General features: G+C 49.4%; 1 protein-coding gene across 1 annotated transcript; it reads right to left on the bottom strand.

The window, feature by feature from the left end:
• Positions 1-11399: 11399 nt before the first annotated feature.
• On the bottom strand, positions 11400-12908 carry SOX2 (SRY-box transcription factor 2). The gene has a single exon (XM_062603101.1). The coding sequence runs from the start codon at positions 12356-12358 to the stop codon at positions 11411-11413; it is 948 nt and encodes a 315-aa protein (XP_062459085.1). The 5' UTR covers positions 12359-12908; the 3' UTR covers positions 11400-11410.
• Positions 12909-20236: the final 7328 nt, after the last annotated feature.

Below are 20236 nucleotides of genomic sequence, written 5' to 3'. Positions count from 1 at the left end.
GAGCCGCCCCGAGGGAGTCCCTGTCCCCGCAGCCTTATCCCCCGCCCCAGGACAGGTTCGTTGTTCATGCTACGCTGGAGCCGTGCGGGTTGGGTCAGCTGAGCCTGACAAAGGAAGTCGGACACCCCCTGGGTGCACCCCTCCGGGACAGTGGGTGGCATATGGGGGTTTCCGATGGGGGCCCTTCGCACCGCCCCCCGCCGGGGCTGGCAGGTCCTGGCCTGTTTCCTGCCACAGACCAGCGTCCGCAACCTGCAGACGCCTCCAAACTGTTGCAGCACAAACCACCGGCACCTTTACGGAGCTGAAAGTTGGGAGACCAAACCCCTCCCCGCGCCCCCACCGCCGGCCCGACTCTTCCCCCCCCAGCCCGCAGCCGTGGCGGGGGGGAAGGCGGGGCGGGATGAAGAGAGAGTGAGGGGTGGCTCGGGCCAGGCTCTAATTTGGTCTGTACGGTTAAGCCTGGCATGTGAAATGCTGTATAGCAACGAGGGGAAAGGGGTGTATTTGCTACTCGAAGATTTAGGTTGTTGCTAGGATGTGAGAACAAAAAATCTTCAATAAGTCGGGGAGGGGGGAGGACAGGGCAGTGGGGGAGGAAGGGGGGTTACAAGGTTTGTCACAGGGAAAAGTGCAGACATCTGCTGGAACTTCCATATCTAAGCTGTTCATTTACAGGAGCCAACTTCTGAAATCTCCACAATTAGATCTGCATTGTTCTTTCTCAACAACACTGCCTCGAAAGAAAAGGTCTTCTCTGTCGGGGCCAATCCAACGAAGCGTTTGACGTTATTAAATAATAAAGCGATTGTGATTTACATTGTTGTTTAGAAAAAGGGCCAATTATCCACTGTTATGTTGCCATAAAGATCATATTAACTCGAATTAGTAATCAAACAATATGCTAGCATTAAAAGTATAGAGAGCACAACGCGACTGGTCTTGTTGCATCCTCACTTTTCCTTGTAAAACCAGGAGCGTAAATTCACTTGAAAGAGGGGCAGAAACTTCACCCTTAACGGGAAAAAAAAAAAAAAAGTGGGAGAGGTACCAGAGGTTGTGATTAATTGTTTCCCGTCTTGATTGTTTTCAACTAATTCAAAGACACCCAACTTTCATCTGGATTTTTCTGTTTCCAAATCAATTCTCCGGAATAGCATGAAAAATGTTCTGCAGCGCCTCCCTAATCGGGGAGGGTTTTCGTTGCTGTAAGGTTGGGGTTCGGATCGGGGTTTGGGGAGCTTTTTGGTTTGGGATTTTTTTTTCTTTTTTTCCAGAGAAATGTTTTTAAAAGGCGTTTGATTTCAATCCAAAACCTAGCTTACTGCCACCACAAAGCAAACCTAGCCGCATCCTTGCACTCCAGCAAATTTCCTCTGCCATAATCAAATAATTATTTTTATTAAAGCGGTTATTAGGTTTATAACTCATTTGCCACTTAAATTTGTGCAACCAACCAAGGCGATCTAAATAGGTTTGAGTTGCCCCTTGGGTCCGGGCTGTAAACGGTAAGAAGGAGGATTAATTCTGGGTGTGCGCAGCTCTGGGACACAAAGGCTGTCGAGTGGGAACCGAGAGCAGCGGTCGGTCGCGCCCCCTTCTCCCGGGCGGTGCCCGGCACCCTGAGGACACCCAGCCAGGGGCGGGGGAGCACCTCCCCGAAGCTCCGACCTTCCTCCTTTTACTGTTCAACCTGCTACGGGGCGAAGGTTGGGGCTGAGAGATCTCCAACTTGTTGGCAATAAATAAGATGCTGTCAGGTGATGATGCTCTGGCGTGTTTGAAACATCCCGACAACAAAGTGTAAACGGGTTGTATTTCTCCAATAGGCACATCCATAGAATCTCTTCTGTCCTATGTAGACAAGATCCCTCTTTTGTGCGCGGGATGATCTGACCCCTGGAAACGTGCTCTAGGCACCCACCAGCATCCGACTGTTATTGCTAATGTCATTTATTTTCAATACGTTTTGTTATCAGCTGGGGGGGGGGGGGGGGGGGGGAAGAGGGTGAGTGTGTGTGGGTCGGAGCTCAGGTAATGACTGATTAGCTGTCAGCTGCTCCAGTTTAGTAGTGTTCAGGCAAGGAATAGCTTTGCCAAACTGTTCCTGGATTTGATGATACTTGTTAACGCAATTAGGAGGAAAAAAGAACTTCCACAGGAACATGGGTTTTTATAAGCAAACGCCGAAAAATTATCCTCCGTGCAATTCATCAGAAGTATATGCAAAAGAGTTTAATCTACTTCTCCCAGGATAGGTGCGAGAGAAGGCTGCTCCGGGATGCCACGAGAATCCAGGCTCATTGACTTCGCCACGACAGGACGAGCCACATCAAATGCAAGGCAGAGAGGGACAGAATCAGTCAGACCCTTTGCTGGGAAGTGAATTCTCACTCTGGAAATAATTTGGACTAAAACTTGAATAACCAAGTGTAACCACGGAGCTTCCCCTGAGCAGGGCGCTGAGGGGAGGGGAAAAAACAAAACAAACACCACACACACACACACAAAAAAAAAAAAAAAAAAAAAAAAAAAAAAGTGGTGGAAGTAAGCCAAGAAACCCCAATCCAGACCGAATTAATGGGAAAGCAAAGTTTTTATCCTTGTATAAGGGTAATACATTAAACCAAAAAGGAGACAGGGAGACAGGTTATCTCTAAACAGGATTAGTACACGTTCCCGTATAGGATTAGCAAATCTCATCCATTTAAAAACAGTGTCTCTTCCTCCTCAAGACAGTTTCTTTTATACATATATATATAATCAAAACAAAAACAAACAAAAACCCCACACTAAACCAAAAAAAAAAAGGAACAAACAAATAAACAACAAACCCCAACAACAAAACTTTTTCCGTTGGGAGCACTTGGAAAACGTAATTCATTAATCGAGAGAGCTCGTTTTTTTTACCCATTTGCAATCAGATGTAACTGGTGGCCCTGAGCAAACTGCCTTGTGAGGAAACGGGCCATTTTTTAAAACCTGTGATCAAAACAGATCTGTCTTCAGAGAGTGCACAGCAGATTTAAATGTTGGTCAAAAGGAGTCACAACTGTTCATTAAAAGCAAACCCTAACTAGTGCTAGTGTATAGCCATTTTGTGAGCTCAGGACTGTGGAAAAGAGACGAAAAAAGTCTGAGAGTGTGAGCTGATGCCGTGCTGGCTGGCAGTGTGTGGTCTATTGTAGGGAATGTGCTTTTTCCACTGAACAGAGAGCCCCCCTCTTTTATTCCCCAGCTCTACTGCACCTGCACTGGATCAGGGAGCTACTGCCATTCACCACATCAACAGAGAAGACATCTCTGACAGCACTCAATTCATTACATTTCTTCCTGCTTTTCAAACCAACACACAAGGAGAGAAAAAAAAAAAAAAAAAAAAAAAAGAGTATTGCCAATCAGTGCCGAGGGAACAGGGAAGAAATCTCACAATACTTTATATTCGCCACTCATTTTGGGTTTCATTAGTCAGAAAACTCACTTCTCGTCCAGTTACAACTTTTTCTCTCTCCCTTTCTTCTTGCTCCCCTTGCTCGAGGGACTGTGGAGAAAAGAGTGGGGCCGGGGCCACCTCCCACCCCGAGGCTCCCGTGGCCCTGGGGACACGGGCCCGACATCGCCCCCCCCCCCCCCCCCCCCCAAGAGACAGACCTATAAGTTTATTCATAATTCATGGTAAGGGAGCAGGCTGCTCTCAGGAGACGGCGAGAAAGAAACGGCCAAAGAGACCGAAGTGGCCTTCAGCGCTGGAGGGAAGATCACTGGGGGGGGGGCCGGCAGGGGTCGTCAAGGGGCCTGGGGTCGCGGAGAGGGGCGCCCGGCGCCCCTTTCCCCGGATAGAAAGTTCTTCTAGGCAAAACTCCACCAAAGGGACTCCGGGGAATTTGGGGGTTAGTTTGGTTTCTTCCACAACCGTTTTTCAAAAGCATTTACAAGCGAAAGGAACCGACCCGAGGGGTTTAGATTCAGGTATTTGATCTCGCCGGATCCAGACATCTAATTAGAGTGGCCTCAGCGAATGAAACGGTGTTAATGCCCATTGTTCCCCGCTTGGGTCCCTTGGCTCTGCACCACTGGGCTACTCTCCTTTTCCAAAGCCCAGATCAAACCCTTTCTATTTGAAGCAAACAAACAAGCAAACAAAGATTTGTCTTTCCCCCGTTCTGGCCCACTTTCCTCTATCGCCAGCAAAAGCCAATACTCCTGGGTATTTTTTTTCCTACACTGGCAAAGAATCATACCCCCTCAGTGGGATCTTAACAGAAATAAATCACAAGGAGCTCTTGCCTACCTGCAAAGGAGGAGGAAATCCGATTGCGTGTTTTCTGATGTAATTTGTGTATCGATAAGGAAGACACAGCCGCCTCAGAAATGGGACCCAATTAATCTATGGGTTTCTTTACATCACCCCCCGTTCAGATGTGTGCTTTGGAAATGAGGATTCATATGACAAGGAAGTTGCAACTACTATGTGTGCATAACGTGGGAAGGACATGGAGCAAGAACCCGCAGCAAGGCAAACCCCACTCACGGGAGAGCCAGATTCCTTTTTGAGCTAAAACTAATAATTTCATAACTGATTCACATTCAATCTGGCGCCGGTGACGTCACAGGGCATTAGCATACGAGGAGGGATGAAGCCAGTGTGGCTGGAGTTGATAAGGTGCCTCCTGAGGAATTTGCAGCTTTTTTTTTTAATACATTAATTATTTCTGTGTCTTCCGCAACTTTTTGCAATTTGCAAGAGCTTAAAGGAACCATCATTCCAAGAAATGCCAGAGGAACACGTTGGAGAGCTTCTCCCGTGGTACCCACACCCCCGGCAGGAGCCCCGGCCCCATTCCCAACTCCAGCTGCTGTTCTAGGAGCCTCCGGAGCCTCCAGAGCCCCCACTCCTGCCGCGCACACAGCCCGCCTGCCCGGCCGCCCCACAGAGCACGGCAGGGGTTAGTTCTAATGAAGTTGGCCCCGGCCCCGGGCGTCCTTACTCGCCCGAGTAAGCTCCACTCGCCCGGTCGGGAGCTGCCCGTAGGAGGGGAGGCAAGTTGGTAGAATCAGGCCCGCAGACCTGGATGTGTGTGAGTGTGTGTCCCAAGACACTCCTCTGGAGACTTTCCGCGCGAGAGGATCTGCAGATGCCTGTTTCTTTCCAGCACCCAGTGGGATTTCCCCCTCTTCTATACTCCCCCCCCCCCCCCCATTAATCACAACTTTCTGTGCGAAAAAGCATTTACATGACGTCATCAGCCCTAACTGCTGCAGAGGTGATGGGGTCACCGTTGTCCCGGGGCGGGGGTGCCAGCAGGGGGCCGGGCCTCTCCTCTCGCTTCCCCGGGGCAGCTACCCAGGAGTGGGGGCACATCCCGGCCGGGACAGACCCATGCCCACTGCTACGCTCCGGGGAGAGTAACGTGCTTTGGGGAGCCTAGAAGACACGGCCAGCTCTGTGCCTCGGGCTTGCTGTGGTCCCGCTGCCCCGGAGCTCCCCGGAACTGGCAGCATGGCCGCTTTGGCCCCAGCCAGCTCCACCGGACTCCTCGGGAAGGGGCTGAAAGCCCTCTGCCCATGGGGCGCCCCGAGGAACCCCTCGAACTGCTGGGCCGCTCTCTCCTCTGAAGAAGAAAACCACCTTAGAATAATCGCTCAGTGACTTGAGTCTGAACCTCATCTGGGGGGTGGGAGAGGTACTTTTAGCGGGGGAGGGGTATGGAAACAAAACACATAGAAAGCCTAGCAGAATTTAAAAATGGAAAATTAAAAGGAAAGAGAAGACCTAAAACTCCTCTGTAAAACCTCATATTCACATGGTAGAGGTGTCACGAAGCAATACACTGCACTGGTTCCTGCAGCCGGAGTTACCAAGCTCCGTGAGAAACTTCCCCGGCCCTACTCCTATGCATGCGGGGACCCTGAGCGGGTCTCCCCTCGCCGCTTCCGCCAGCAGGTCCTCGGCGGTGCAGGGGGCTCCGGAGGGAGGACCTGGGCCGGCAGGGACGGGCCTTTCCTTGCAGCAAGTGTCCGACCTCAGCTCTCTACCGGCCTCTCTAAATTATAATGAAAAATTACAACTCGTTTCAGCGCGCCCCCTCCCCTGGCACGCACAGGCGCACACGGATGCACACACACATGTACACACACATGCACGCTCTCATACACAGGGCTCAGCCACAGCAAATCCGCTGCATACTCCAGAAGCGAAGCTCTAAACTCGTCACGGCAAGGCTCGGGGTTTTGCTTTGTTCTCTCCCTCCTTCCCTCTCCTCCCAATCGCCCTGCCGGCACCTGCAAGCACGGGCGGCTCCGCCGGCCAGCTGCGAGGAGCGGAGCGGGCGCGGAGCGGACGCGGAGCAGGCAACGCTGGCCTCTGGCGGAGCAGTCGGACCCCCGTCGCGGTGCCTGCCCGGGGACGGGGCTCGCCCTGCCGCTTCGCCCAGCCGAACGTGCAGCTCCGGGGATTCCCGTCCCCTGGCTCCTTTTCTTTGCAGCTTGGAAATGAAAGATTCCCCACACTCACTGCAGCGCGGTACGTCCTAGCCAAGCGAGCTGATTCCTCAAAAGCAAAATAGCATCAAAACTTCTTGCAATTCCTTGTGCCATCGCCAGAAAAAACTGGGTTTTAATTACCAAAACTAAAATAGCGGTGGTGCTAACTAGCAGGCGATCAAACCGCAATCAAACTTCAATCTCTGAGCAGTTAGCTATAAACTGTCAGCAATTGAAAAGTAAACCTGGTGCACACAAAGGCTCTGTTTAATTTTCTTGTTGTAATGGCTCTAAATGAGGACCCCATCACTATGCAGTTAAGCGGTGTTGCTTGTCCCCCTGAGGCGCTGATCAGTTCTTTTTAATGTGAGAAAACTGGCAGCTCGAAGCCCGTCAATGGAGCTCCCACAACAAAAGTCCTGAAAAGCTGAATGAATTGGGTTTGTAATTACTGCTTCCCTCTCCCCCCCTTGCAGCTTATCTCTTATTCATTCAACATATATTATTGTCACCTAATCGCACACTCCCAACAATTTTTTTTTTTTAGTATCTACTGCTACGGACATGTTTGTTGTAGAAATTAAACAAAATAATCCTCCCTTTTCTCGCCCCCCCTCCCACAAACAAAAAAAAAAAGTTGAAACGACAGTGTCAGCCGAGGCTGGCTGGCGTTAAAAAACGCAAAGAGGAGGCTCTCCTGCCATCTCAAAGTCAGCATTTTGCACATATCCTCGGAAATCTCGTCCGCACCGCAGCGGGCTTTAGATTTTACTATTTGAGTTAGATCAGGATTTAAATAACTTAAGTGTATCTAATCACACCTATCAGTAATGGCCCTCTTTCTTTCAGTGGGACCTATATTATATACTACTTAAATTGCTGGGCTATCTACCTCCTTCTCGGAGGCAGATACATAGGGCTACAGCCAGTTTGGGATAAGGAGGAATGAATACTGCTAGAGAACACGCTGCTTCTGGGCTCATCACCACCCCGAGGTCCCACAACAGCACCCGTGGGCATCTCACGGAATAAAAACGTCCTTTGAGGCAGGGAAAGTCTGATGGCAGCCAGCAGCCTCTCGCCCATCGCTGGTGGAGCCGGCTCTCCCTCCCCACCGCAAGAAGCTGTCGGTCGCAGAAATAAGTACAGCTATTACAACCAAATCTACTAACGGTCTAAATAATTAATTGAACCATTGCTCTTTGACCCTTGGAAAGTCCAGTAGGGACCCGTTTGTAGTAATAATACCCCCGAATGAGCCCTTGTCAAATATTCATTTAGTGGTTAATGTGAGCGATTTCCCCCTGGGACAGTCTGTAATACCAGCTTCCCAGCTTTGGCAAGAAACTCTGCTAATCTACCTCTCCGGTTCCGCAAAATATTTTAACACCCCAGTCCTTAAAAAGCCGTAAAAAAAAAAAAAAAAAAAAAAAAATTCACAAGGGAAAATATAATCTTATCCTTGGGTTTATTTCGGCTCTGTAGAAGGTTAGCAAAACATTACGCTGGCGCTCTTGGACCGAGTATCACCCGGGCTATGGAGCACACAATTCACGAGAAGGAACACACAGAGAACCCAAAAGGTCTTCAATAACCAAAACAAAAACACATCCATGAACTCTGCTACACATTTCAGCTGCCCTAGACGAAAACTCAGGATAACGGCTCAGGTGTCAAAGGGATTATTGAAAGCGTTGAATTTAAAATGACCAGTGGGCAATGGCGTTCCAAGTAACACGTTAAAAATGAAATCGTTCAGCTGTACGTGTGAAATACTTTGGGTTCTCATCTCTAAGCAGATGGATGGATGGATGCATGGATGGATGGATGCATGGATGGATGCATGGATGGATGCAAGGAATCTGTCCAAAGGAGATCAGGTTTCAACCACATATATTCCAATGTACTCCAAAATCTAAGCTTAAACAAATTGCCCATATAAAAAGTTGCTGAATTCACTAAGCCTGAATATGTGGCTTAGTGCCTTTTGTTTAGTGGTATTAACTTGCCTTCTTTATGCAAATTGTAAAACGACCAACATTTCCAGCTACCCCTCTCGATTATTTTAGTTAGCACTTCAGAAAGGAGCCAGGTTTTATTGCTGTTAATTGGCTAAGATTCCCTTAAAAAAAAAAAAAATGGAATCGCGATATCTATTGAGTTTTCATTCCTGCTCTCTTTTCCCAGCGAGGCAAGCGAGAGTGGGGTTGTGGGCTCATTACCACATGAATAATCCCCAGACGCATAGCAAACGCTCACATTCTGAAAAAGAACATTTTACTCCCTGCATTAATGTAAAAGAAGTAGAGAAGGTTGGGAATCTGCAAAAATTGCTGTGCTGATCAAGTACTGGGACGGTGCAGAAATCAAAGGCACAAAGGAAACAGAACTACAAATCCAGGCAATGAGCAGTACTCCACATCATCTCGTCTGGCGATGCTGCTTTTCAGCTGGACACCAGGCTTCCAGGATGGAGGCCAGACCTGAGCCGAGGCAATGGCACTACCAAATAAGAACCAGAGCCAGTCAGGAAACTTTTTTGTGGGGAGCGGTTCTTTTTGTGTATGTGTGGGGTTTTTGGATTGTTGGTTTTTTGTTTTCCCTGCCTTCTTCCTCCCCGAGCTGAAGTGAAATCCCTGAGAAAAAAGCTGATTAACACTTGCCCCCCATTCTGGAATGCCCACTCTGCGCCAAGCCAACCATCGGATCCTTTCCTTGCCACACACAACGCACCATTAGCAGAAGACAGGACCTGTCTGCTAATACAGTGCTCCCAATTTCGTACCCCTTAAAAAAAAAAAAAAAATTATTACTTGCATCTGTGCCTCGTGCGTTTCCCAAGGGAAATCGCAGCCGCCTTAAGAGTCCCATATAAACCCTAGGCTTCAGGGGTGGATTGAGGACTGCTGCAGCGGCTGCCCAGCTCTGCAGCACACCGGCCCATGGGCCCAGTCACTGGGCAGAACGCAGCCCGCGGCCGCCAGCGCGCAGCACCGCGGAGCATCGCGGAGCCGCCTCCTCGGCGATTGCGGTTACAACTGTACAAAGTAACACTCTACCTGGCACGGCTGGCGTATTTCTCTTCCTATTTGGCGGGCGCCACCGCTTGTTTTTTGGTCTGTGACCGGCTGTGGAAAGTGTCCGAAACGGGACTACCGCGCGCTGGCAATTTAAGAAATAGGATTCAAAAAAGAGCGTGAAAGTCTCTGGCATTCTACTGGGTTTGTTTGTTTGTTCCTTTTTTGCTGTTTCTCACCTTTGTCCGGCCAAGTGCCCCCTCTACCCGCACCTCTCACCTCCTGAGCTGCCCAGGAGCCAGGAGAGGAAAGTTTGGGAAGTCCGGAACAAAGGGAGGGAGCGGGGAGCGCTCAGTCCAGCTCCAGGCCTGGGGCCCCTCAGAGACCGGGGGAGAAGGCACCGTGGGGAAAAGAGAAGTAAATGATCCGTAACTGCCAGCGAGGCGGCCGCTCTCAGGGCCCCGACCCGGGCCTCCGCTCCCGAGTCCCGCCAGCCTCTCGGCCCCGCCGGCGGCAACAAGTGTCCAAAAGCAGGCGACTGCGAGCCCCCGTTACCCCCCGTACCCGCAGGCTCGGGAGGGAAAGGAACAGGGAAACGAGCGTTCCCCTCCGCCTTCCCTTCCCCCCGCAGGAGACGCCGGCCGTTACTCCATTACAGCTATCGCGCCTTCTCTATCCAGCCATATAAAAATATTCACGGGTCCCATATATCTCTGAATTATTTATCGTACTCGGTTGGCTACGATGAAACCTTCCACAGCATGAATTATTTAAAAAAAAACATCTTGCGTTACAAAAATAAATCCAAGACTCAAGCGGAACTTCATTGTCCATATGTCAAAAATTTATTTATCTCAAACTGTGCATAATGGAGTAAAAACTTAACTTGAATATGTACCTGTTATAAGGATGGTATTAGTTCAAATATATACATGGACTGTCGGCAGACTGATTTCAAATAATACAGCCGAATCTTTAAAATACAACTACGGAAAATAAGAAAAAAAAAAAAAAAAAAGAACTTAAAATATCATCACAATAAATTTACAGAAATATTACAAACCATAAGAAAATATTTCAAACACAGTAATTTCAGGTTGGTAAATATTTTTCCTTTTTTTTTTTTTCTTTTCTTTGAACAGAATGAAGTCTGGAAACAAAAAGTTATTATAAATTAACAAACGGCGTATGAACCTGCATGGCAATTTCTGCTTTTTAACAAGAGTAAGATAAAAAAAAATAAAAAAATTTAGTACAATCTAAACGTTTGCCCATGGCAAACCAAGCCCATGGTTCGCAAGTACTCATCCTACCTTTTGTGTCTTTTGTACAATTTCTAAAACAATTAAAATGTCCAAATGATGTAAAATAATTTCCTCTCCTCTCCTGCAGCTGCTACAAATCCAGCTGCCAAAGCCACAACGCTCCAGTAAGAGTCCATTTTTAAAAAATAATTGGCAAATTCACAAGTTTGTTTTTTTTTTCCTTCTCTCTATTACCAATGGACATTCTGATTGCCATGTTACTTTTGATAAATACTGTACAAAAGTTGCCTGCAAATATTAAAACATTTTCCTCTTCGCTCTTTGAGTCTAGCTCTAAATATTACTGGTAAAGACTTTTGCAAACTTTCTGCAAAGTTCCTACCGTTTTCACTAGAACTTTTAAAAAGTTTAGTGTAGTTGCTTCCCCTCCAAGATCTATACACGTTCCTTGTCGGTTTAATTTCTGCTCCCCCCCCGCCCCCCGCCCCGTGTTTTCTCTGTACAAAAATAGTCCAAAAACAAAAAAAAAAAAAAAAAAAGAAAAGTCCAGAATTTCTAATAAAAGGATTTTTTTTGTCGTTTGTTTTGTTTAATTTTTCTTCCCCCCCTCCCCCCCCCCCCCCCCCGCCCCCCGGCCCCTTTGTCTTACATATGTGATAGAGGGAGTGTGCCATTAATGGCTGTGCCAGGAACAGGTGCACTCTGGTAGTGTTGGGACATATGAAGTCTGCTTGGGGCAGCTGGTTCTGGTACTTCAGCACCTGGTAGATACATGCTGATCATGTCCCGAAGGTCCCCAGCTTGGCAAGGAGCCCTTGAATGAGAAGAGGAAGTGACTACGGGGGGACTGGAGCTGGATTCCGTCTTGACCACAGAGCCCATGGAGCCCAGGGCCATGCCCGGGGTCCCTTGCTGGGAGTAAGACATGCTGTAGGTAGGGGATCCGTTCATGTAAGTCTGCGAGCTGGTCATGGAGTTGTACTGCAGGGCGCTCACATCGTAGCGGTGCATGGGCTGCATCTGCGCCGCGTTGTGAGCGTTCAAGCCCGGGTGCTGCGGGTAGCCGAGCTGCTCTTGCATCATCCCATAGCCTCCGTTGGTCCAGCCGTTCATATGCGCGTAACTGTCCATCCTCTGGTTCACCCCAGCTCCCAAGGTGGCCCCAACCCCTACCCCGGTCGTCATGGTATTGGTGCCCGGCGCCAGTAAGCCCCCCGGCAACGTGTACTTATCCTTCTTCATGAGGGTCTTGGTTTTCCTCCGGGGTCGGTATTTATAATCCGGGTGCTCCTTCATGTGCAGAGCTCTGAGCCGCTTGGCTTCGTCAATGAAGGGTCTCTTTTCCGCCTCGGATAAAAGTTTCCACTCTGCCCCGAGCCTCTTGCTGATCTCGGAGTTGTGCATCTTCGGGTTCTCCTGGGCCATTTTCCGGCGCTGCCCGCGGGACCACACCATGAATGCGTTCATCGGGCGCTTCACCCGGTCCGGGCTGTTCTTCTGGTTGTTGGCGGCCGAGTTGGAGTTGCCTGTGCCTCCCCCCGAAGTTTGCTGGGGGGCGGGAGGTTTCAGCTCGGTTTCCATCATGTTGTACATTCAAACTACTTTTGCTTGGAACCAGCCTTGAGCAGAGAAGCGAGGAGCAGCCGCAGCGAAGTCCCGAGTCGGACTTTTTTTTTTTTTTTCCTAGGGAGGGGTAGGAAAGGGGGGAGGGGGACTCCCCAAAACCACGCTTGGATCGAGATCAGGATCTTCCTCTTCACTGATGGATTAATAATGCTAATAACTGCTATTATTGCCGCCGGAGCCTCGATTTTAAAAAACTTCTTCCTCCTTTTTCCCTTTTCTCTGCCCGCCGCTCTCTCTCTCTCTCTCCACCTCAGTCTTAAAGAGCCAGCAAACTACTTTACCCCCTTTTGCAAACACACACACTCTCTCTCTCTGCCTTGACAACTCCTGATACTTTTTTGAACAAGTTAATAGACAACCATCCATGTGATGGGGGCTTGTCAGGGAATAAATGTACTCTCCCCGGCCAATCAGCGCGCGGCGGCTCCGCCACTGAGGACAAGTCTCTACCCCCGGTTTTGCATGAAACGGGGCGGGGGCTCGGAGCCGCCGGGCCGGCTCGGCGGGGAGGCGGGCCCGGAGGCGGCCCAGGCAGCCACTGGGAAGCCTTTGTATCCCCCCCTTCCAGCAACAGGTCACACACGCCTTTTGGAGGAAGTGGGTAAACAGCATTGTTGCTACGTGGGGTTCCCCCCTCCCTTTTTTTTTTTTTTTTTTAAATTTGGCTTTGGTTTGGGGCTGGGAGAAGTCATGGGGCGAGCGGAGAGGGAACGGCTTCTCCCCTGCCCCCACCCCTCTTTGCCCCTGTCTCTCGGGACGAAGCATCCCCCCCGGCTGCGCGGGGCCCGGCATGTGCAGCGCTCTCCCCTTCCAGGCCGGCCCGGATCGCCGAGCGCAGGCCACCGCCGGCCGGCGCCAGGATTCCGGGGAAGCGGAGCCAGGCTCTGCACAGCGTCTCTCCCCTGCCTGCCGCTGTCGGGAGCCGAGTTTGCACCGCACATCCCAGGGAGTGGCTGTGCCCTCTCACGCCCTGCTCCGTTTCGGCCGTGGCGCACCGCACTAAGCCATTCCCTCCAGCCTACGGCATCAGGGGATGGGGTTTGTCCAGTGCAAACACGGATCCCCCAGATCTACAAAGCGAGGCAGGGACCCCCTCTGCAGGGGCAGGGGCCGGGCGGCCTAACGTTGCCCGTGCCCCTGGTGCGGGCGGCGGGGGAGAAAGTAGAGAGGGGCTCAGCGTGGGGCGGAGGAAAGTGCTCGGGCGCTACAAATAGGCCCTGCTATTTCTCTTGTTGTCACTACACGGGCCGCACAAAGCCTCGGCTAAGTTTACTTCCACACTCTTGTTGCAATCTTTGTTGCTAAAACGCACTTGACGACAAAGGAAGGAGGGAGAGGGGATGCAGAGCGTGAGAGGGGGGAGCCGCTCCCCGGACCTGCTCCACGTGCGCCGCCCCATCCGCTGTGCCCCGCGCTGCTCCCCGCCTCCCCCGCCCTAGTGGGGCTGCTCCACCTTTCGCTCCAGCCCCCTCACAGCGTTAAGGCGGAGGGGGATCGGGACGGAGGGGGGGACCCCTTGCAGGGGCCCGGGTGCGGGGGCTCGGCGGGCGCGGAATGGTGCGGGCAGCGCCCTGGTGTCCCGCACGGACTCAGCCGCGGCGTTGCGGCGCCCCCTGCCGGTCAGGCCTTGCCCCGGGCGGGGAGGTGCCGCGGGGAGCCGGGAAAGGGACGGGCAGCCGGGCCGGTGGGGCAGGGACCGGGCAATTACATCCAATCTAAATAATAATAATAATAACGATAATAAAAAACCAGCCAACGAATAGGGAGGCATCTTTTCTTTCCTGCAGGTGGATTATTCAAATAAATCCTATCGGGTTCAATCTAATTCGAAAATGTATATATAACCCCTAGATAAGTGATAGGTTAAACCGTCGAAAAATAGGTGCAAATTACGAGATGTAGGATATAAACGAAATCTGATTGCCCAGAGACTCCGGAGGGCACAGTGGCTGTTTACTTTATTATTGTTCTCCCTGTGGTCTACAGTTGATAACGTTATTTAAAAAAACCCACCACCAACAACAAAAAAACCCACCCAAAAACCCACACCCAAAAACCCACCAACCCCCCCCCCCCAATAAAACAAAAACCCCCAACAACAGCATCAGAAAAATGCAACCCAAAACAAGCTTAGGTATATTTAAGTTCTAAAATAAAAGGGAGGGTGGTGTTGATCGTAATAATAACCCGATGAGTGCTGGCTGTGAGCAGGCAAAGTGCCGTTTCGCTCTGGCTGTAGCGGAGGGGGGTGCGGGGTGATGTAAGGTGGGGGTGAGCGGCCCTGTGCTCCACGCCGGACAGGGCGACGTGGGCTATGGGTGCACCCCGGGGGCCTTTCGGGGCCTGGCGCTTCCCTAATTGCATTTATCATAAGGATAAAGGATGGGAAATGCCTAACAATTGTGTTATCGGGAGTATTTACAGCTCTATTTTAATTAACAGTTTTAATTATCGATGCAATAAACTATCTGGCACATATACATAATAATGCACTGCAGAAAATAAGGTGAGGGGGTGGCTCTTTTGGGGCATTTCCTGCCTTTCCTCTGGGCATGGAGCTGTGCTTGGTTGAGGATATGTCCACACACACCGGGCAGAAGCAGGAGCAGAGGGAGATGCTGGCTATGAAATAAAATAAAATTAAAAAAACAACACATGAAATGGTCCCTGATTTTCGGTACTGATAACAATGACACCACCACTCTCTAGAAGAACATAGCCACGTTGGAAGGGAGGCCTGCAGAGGGACAGTTTAATCCGAGTGGATTTAAAAAATCGTTGCCTTTGGTATAATTTATGGAAATGAAAAGTGCCTACATTAAACAAATAGTCTGCAAACCTTCCCAGGGATGGGCTCTGCCGCACACACTTATTTCCAGGTTATGATTGTCTTGAAAAGAAAATGAATGTTAACTACTTGGATTTTATGTATTTATTGTTCTAACACTCGCCAATTTCTCTAAGAGCTCCAAGGATGCAACCTATCCTGTTAACTGTATCTGAAATAATACACAGATTTTTTATTTTTTTTTTTTCCCTGAACCTGCTAGTAACCAATCTAAAGCAAACTATAAATCAGCCTTGTGGAGATGGGAGATTGCAACCCCATTTTTTGTCCTTAGCTGCAAATAGAGGTTTAAGTTGCAGTAATTAGGTGAGAACTAGCCAAGCATCTTACTATTATGATGCTTGTTAAAAACGCTTCTTTTCTGCATCTGCATTTGAGTGTGTTCCCCTCCACTCTTAATCTTCTTATGGAAATGAAGGCGAACGGCAGGGAACCTGCAGAGACTTAGAGAATGTCCTTGTTAACTGGAATTTCTCAGCATTGCTAATTAGCAGAGTTTGACGACCACCAGTATTGGGGAAACCTCTGTTTAGCCACTCACAAACCCTTCCGAGGAAGAGCAGACTAATTTTATTTTGTAATTAAAATCTGAAAAGGGCCTTATTTGACAGTTAGGGCTATGAGAGTTTTATCTCCCTGTGAAATAATTACTGCCTTGATAACTCAATTTTCCACAAAATGTCAACTATGAGCTCCAAAAGTTTTAATTTCATTACGTTAAAAAAAAAAATTAAAAAAATCAAAGACGAAAATGTAGAGAGAAAATCCCTCTCCCCCCTCTGATGCTGCAGCAGCCCAACGCTCGGTAGCCGAAGTTAGCCAGGGAAGTTTTAACACACTGACAATCTCTGAGAAATTCAGATGTCATACGGTAAGTTTACGGTAGTCTCCCGAGGAAAAGTTGAGGAGATACACCCTGAAATGCCCTAGAATGAGGAACACCTTTCGCGTGGAGGGGGCAGGGGGAATCCTTCAGCCCGACCAGCCTGGGCAGCATTCCCCAGCATCCTGCACGATCCTGAGTGGAGAAAAGTGCGGGGTTTCCTCGGCCACAACATCTAACACGGCGACGGACGGAGACCCAGAGGCAACAGAACAAGCTCAGAAGAATTTCCCAAATTCGGCGGAGCCAAGCGCGGGTGAGGGCTGCCCGGCCTCCCCGGGTGCCCCCCCTCGTGTCCCCACCTCTGCCCCGGCCAGCGACCACCGGTCTGCGAGGCCCCAGGACGGCTCTTAGGGGAATGTGGGGGGAACCGAGGCGCTGGAGCAAGTGTAATCCACTCTGCTTACGTTTTGGATATTTTTTTATTATTATTTAAAACGGTTTAATCTCCTTTTTGTCCCTGCCTGTCCAGCAAGCAGCCCGATTGTCGCTCTCAGAAGTGGCATTACACGTACAAACCGAGGAGGGGGGCGAGACACGACAGCTCCCGCCAGACCCCATTTCGCCCAGTAATTTCATTCAAGGGCTCTAAGGACCCTTGAAAGCCGGGGAACGCAGAGGGAGCTCCGCGGTCCTCCCGGCCTCCCCTTTCATCGTCTTTCTCCCTAATGAAACCGCCGGGCTAGCACACGTGCGGCCGGGCGGCCAGCACACGGCCTTCGCCCTCGTCGGGCCGCGGGGACCGGGGACCCTGGTGACATCAGGGGACCCCAGGGGAGTCGGGCGCGGGTACCGCAGTGCCCTCCGTGCGGCCCCGCTGCCACCTCCCCTCCGGCGGCGTCCGCAGCACGGATGAACGTGCTGGAGGTTGGGGCCTTGAAAAAACAAAACTCGGGGAGGTTAAGAGCAAAAAACCAGAAGGACAGAGAAAAAACGAAAAACAACCCGAGCCAGCTTTCTTCCAGGGCCACGAGAACAGAAATAGAAACAAATAAATAAAACTTGGATTCTGGGACTAGTTTAACATAGACAATAAACAGCAGAAAAGCCGGCTAGCATGCAGCACCTATCAAAATCTCTTTAAAAAGGCTTTTCGAAAAATGGAGAAACCGATTGTCCAAACATGCTTCCAGGACTCTTCATTAATAGCCAACAGTCTCCCCAAACTCTTCACAGTTTTTTTTCCTGCATCTAAAACAACATTCCCCCGACCTCCTTCCCAGAGGACAGCATAACCGAAGCCCACAGTTTTTCTTTCATGACCTTAAAAATAAATCAGAAAATCAAGCACCAGTGGCGAGAATAAACTCAGGAATTACTGCACAACATAACGGGGTGAAATTACAGTTGAATGTAGGCCCTTTAGCGGGAAGGCAACCCCCTCGAGCGGGATCCTTTTTGACAGTCTATTTAAAGTTACCTTTCCTTACTACTTTTATAAGAACAAATGAGTTTTCTTTTCCCATTGTAGTCGAATGAACTCATGTATATTAAACACAAAACCCCTCCTGAAGAACGCTAACTGCTTTGCTTAAACCCACAAAGGCACAAAAATCCAGAACTGAATGTTTCCAATTCCTGAATAAGTCCCCTTAACTCTCTCAGGCTCGCAGGAGAGAGAGACTGGTGACAATTTCTGAAAGTCCTAATGCCTGGAAGGGGCTACCTCAAATGGAGATGCATTGTCTTTTGCTGAAGTTGAGGCTTCTATTTTATTTCCATCTTTCCCTTCACCGTCTTTGTGTTGACTTAAGAAAATAATGGTCTAGAAAAGTGTCTGTTCATGGGATCACACGTATTTCCCAAATCAAATGAAGTACTCTTTGGCCCCAGCACAGTTTTGATGGAATTATTCTGGCTTCTCCGTTGAATTCACACAGTTTCCCAAAGAAGCTCCGTCAGTTTCAATGGGAAAGCTTGAGGCACAGCCTGGGGTACTTCAAGGTTGCTTCTCCTCTCAGCGCACCTCAAACCCTGGCATCCCGAGGCATGGCTTGAAAAGTACATTAGAGGGGAAAAAAAAAGGGGGGGGGGGGGGTGTGTGAGAATCGCTTTCCAGTGATTCTCAGATCACTGACACGATCGCCCATAATGGAGCCAAGACGGTGACTTTTATCTCGCTGTTTCTCATAGTCCTTAATTTGGAGCTCATTGACAGGACAGACGGTAATGACACTTTCAGAACTGTTACGGTCTGGAGTGACAATCTCTCCATCTCGCTCACGGTTTATTGACACCATGGGCTCATTGTGTCATTTTAGGCTTGTGATTTCAGAATTCTCCAGCGACGGGCTCGTTGGGGGGATTTTAATTCAAATTATAGACTAGCTATCTTATACTGTGAATACCTATTTAGACGGCGCTCAATCGGAGCAGGGAGACGGTGTTATAAATAATAACACCACCACTTCCCATGGTGTCTACCCACTATCCTCTATCCAAAGACCTTGAAGCTTTTCCCGCAGGGAGCCCGGGAGGGAAGCGAGGGTGCCTTGAGAGGCGGGGAGCCCTGTCACACCTCGGTATCCACCGCAGAGGCTTAGGCCAGGGACCAGAGCGACGAGAGAAGCGGTTTAGACACGTAAAAATGCGGAGCACCGCTGGGTTGGGGCTGGGGGCTGGGGGGTGCCACAGCCTTTTTTCCGGGGAAATCACGGGAGAGTGAGGATTAGCCAAACACTGAATCCCCGCAGAAGCCTTCCTGGTGGGGTGGGATGAACGCGGGGCAAAGGCCCACGGGTGTGCCCTCCCGGGAGGTGGCTGAATGTGGGGGAAGTCAGGTGCAAGGGAGCAGCTGAAGGAGAAGAAAGAAAAAGTGAGAAACTGGCATTTGAGGTTGTTACTCTGGCTTGTTTCTTCAAATCTCCTTTTCCACCGCTCGGGAGAGAGCTGTAGAAATGCCGGCACCCAACCCTCCTCCTTCCAAAAGACATAAATAAACTAAAAATGCACTTTTTCTCCAAGTGGGGATGAACGAGAACTAACACAGTTTCCCCCTGCCCCTTGCTGCCAGCTGTCTACCAAGCCTGGGACCCGATCCCAGATTTACAACGTTTGCTCCATTGAGTAACGTCCGCAGAATAAAACAACGCAGCTCAACTGCGGACCGAGCCCAGGAAACCCTCATTTTTGTTAATCCCTGGATTTGATATGCCAACTTCTGCCCTCAGGAGGGGGCAGTTTACGACTCCTTTACAGCCCCCTCACAACTCCTTTTGCAAGGGGAGCACTAACAGCCCCTCTCCTGAAGCCGGGTTAATCATTCACCTTTCAGCAGGAGTCACCGAATTTTTTGTAAAGTGCCTCCTGTAAAATGCGTTAAACTATGTGCGCCAACCGCCCTGTGCTTCTTCCGTTTCCTGTGGTAATTGTCATATAATATCTCTGTTTGTCGCTAGCTTGACAGATCTATACAGATATATTTTTTCCTTCATTTCAGTGTTATATATACCAGACGCATGCTAACTACAGAAGCAGTAAAGGGATCTGGGAACCTGGGAATTCCGTTGGGCAGAAAATCTGCGCAGGGCTCTTGCTATTATTTATAGAAAATGCTATGTCTTTATTTTGGGCGCTCTTACCAGAGAATTGCCTTACCAGGATTCTCAAGTGGCGATCAAACTCAGAGAATGGAGAAAGTACACTCAGCGTGACAAACAATAATCTTTCATTAAAAATGTATTATTATATAATTAATAAAGTGAAAAAGTTATTGTGAGACCAACAACCATAGAATTCATTTAACAGGAAAAATTGCGGCATTGTGACTTCCATCCAGACAGTCAACATGAGATACAAAATAACCCCAATTTAGCAGAAATAATTTGGTTTCCATTAGTGTTTCTATTCGCACGCAAGACGCATAAACCGTGCTGGGTATTACCGCAACTCGCAAACACCGCCAGGAAATGCCTCACCAAGAGCTAGGCAGGTGCCTATAAACCAAGAAACTAAGTTACCTAAAAAGTTGGTGACAATAGAGCTCTTTGCATATTTTGGCTAATCGTTTTGTATCACCCAGGTTTCTTTTAAATCTGTCATCTCCACAGTAAGAAAGAAAAATCCTTTCCGGGCATTCATTTAGAGAGCGTTTCTTCCCTTTGGAAGAATTAGG

Source organism: Pezoporus occidentalis, unplaced genomic scaffold (genome assembly GCF_034315485.1).
Source record: "Pezoporus occidentalis ecotype Australia unplaced genomic scaffold, CSIRO_AGI_Poc_V1 ctg8, whole genome shotgun sequence".
Classification (NCBI taxonomy): Eukaryota; Metazoa; Chordata; class Aves; order Psittaciformes; family Psittacidae; genus Pezoporus; species Pezoporus occidentalis.
Note: the sequence above shows the minus strand (reverse complement) of the source record. Positions and strands in the feature narration are given on the sequence as shown.

Bases quoted from the DNA above. Each gene is read 5' to 3' on its own strand.
- SOX2 (XM_062603101.1), bottom strand. From the start codon at position 12,358: ATGTACAACATGATGGAAACCGAGCTGAAACCTCCCGCCCCCCAGCAA.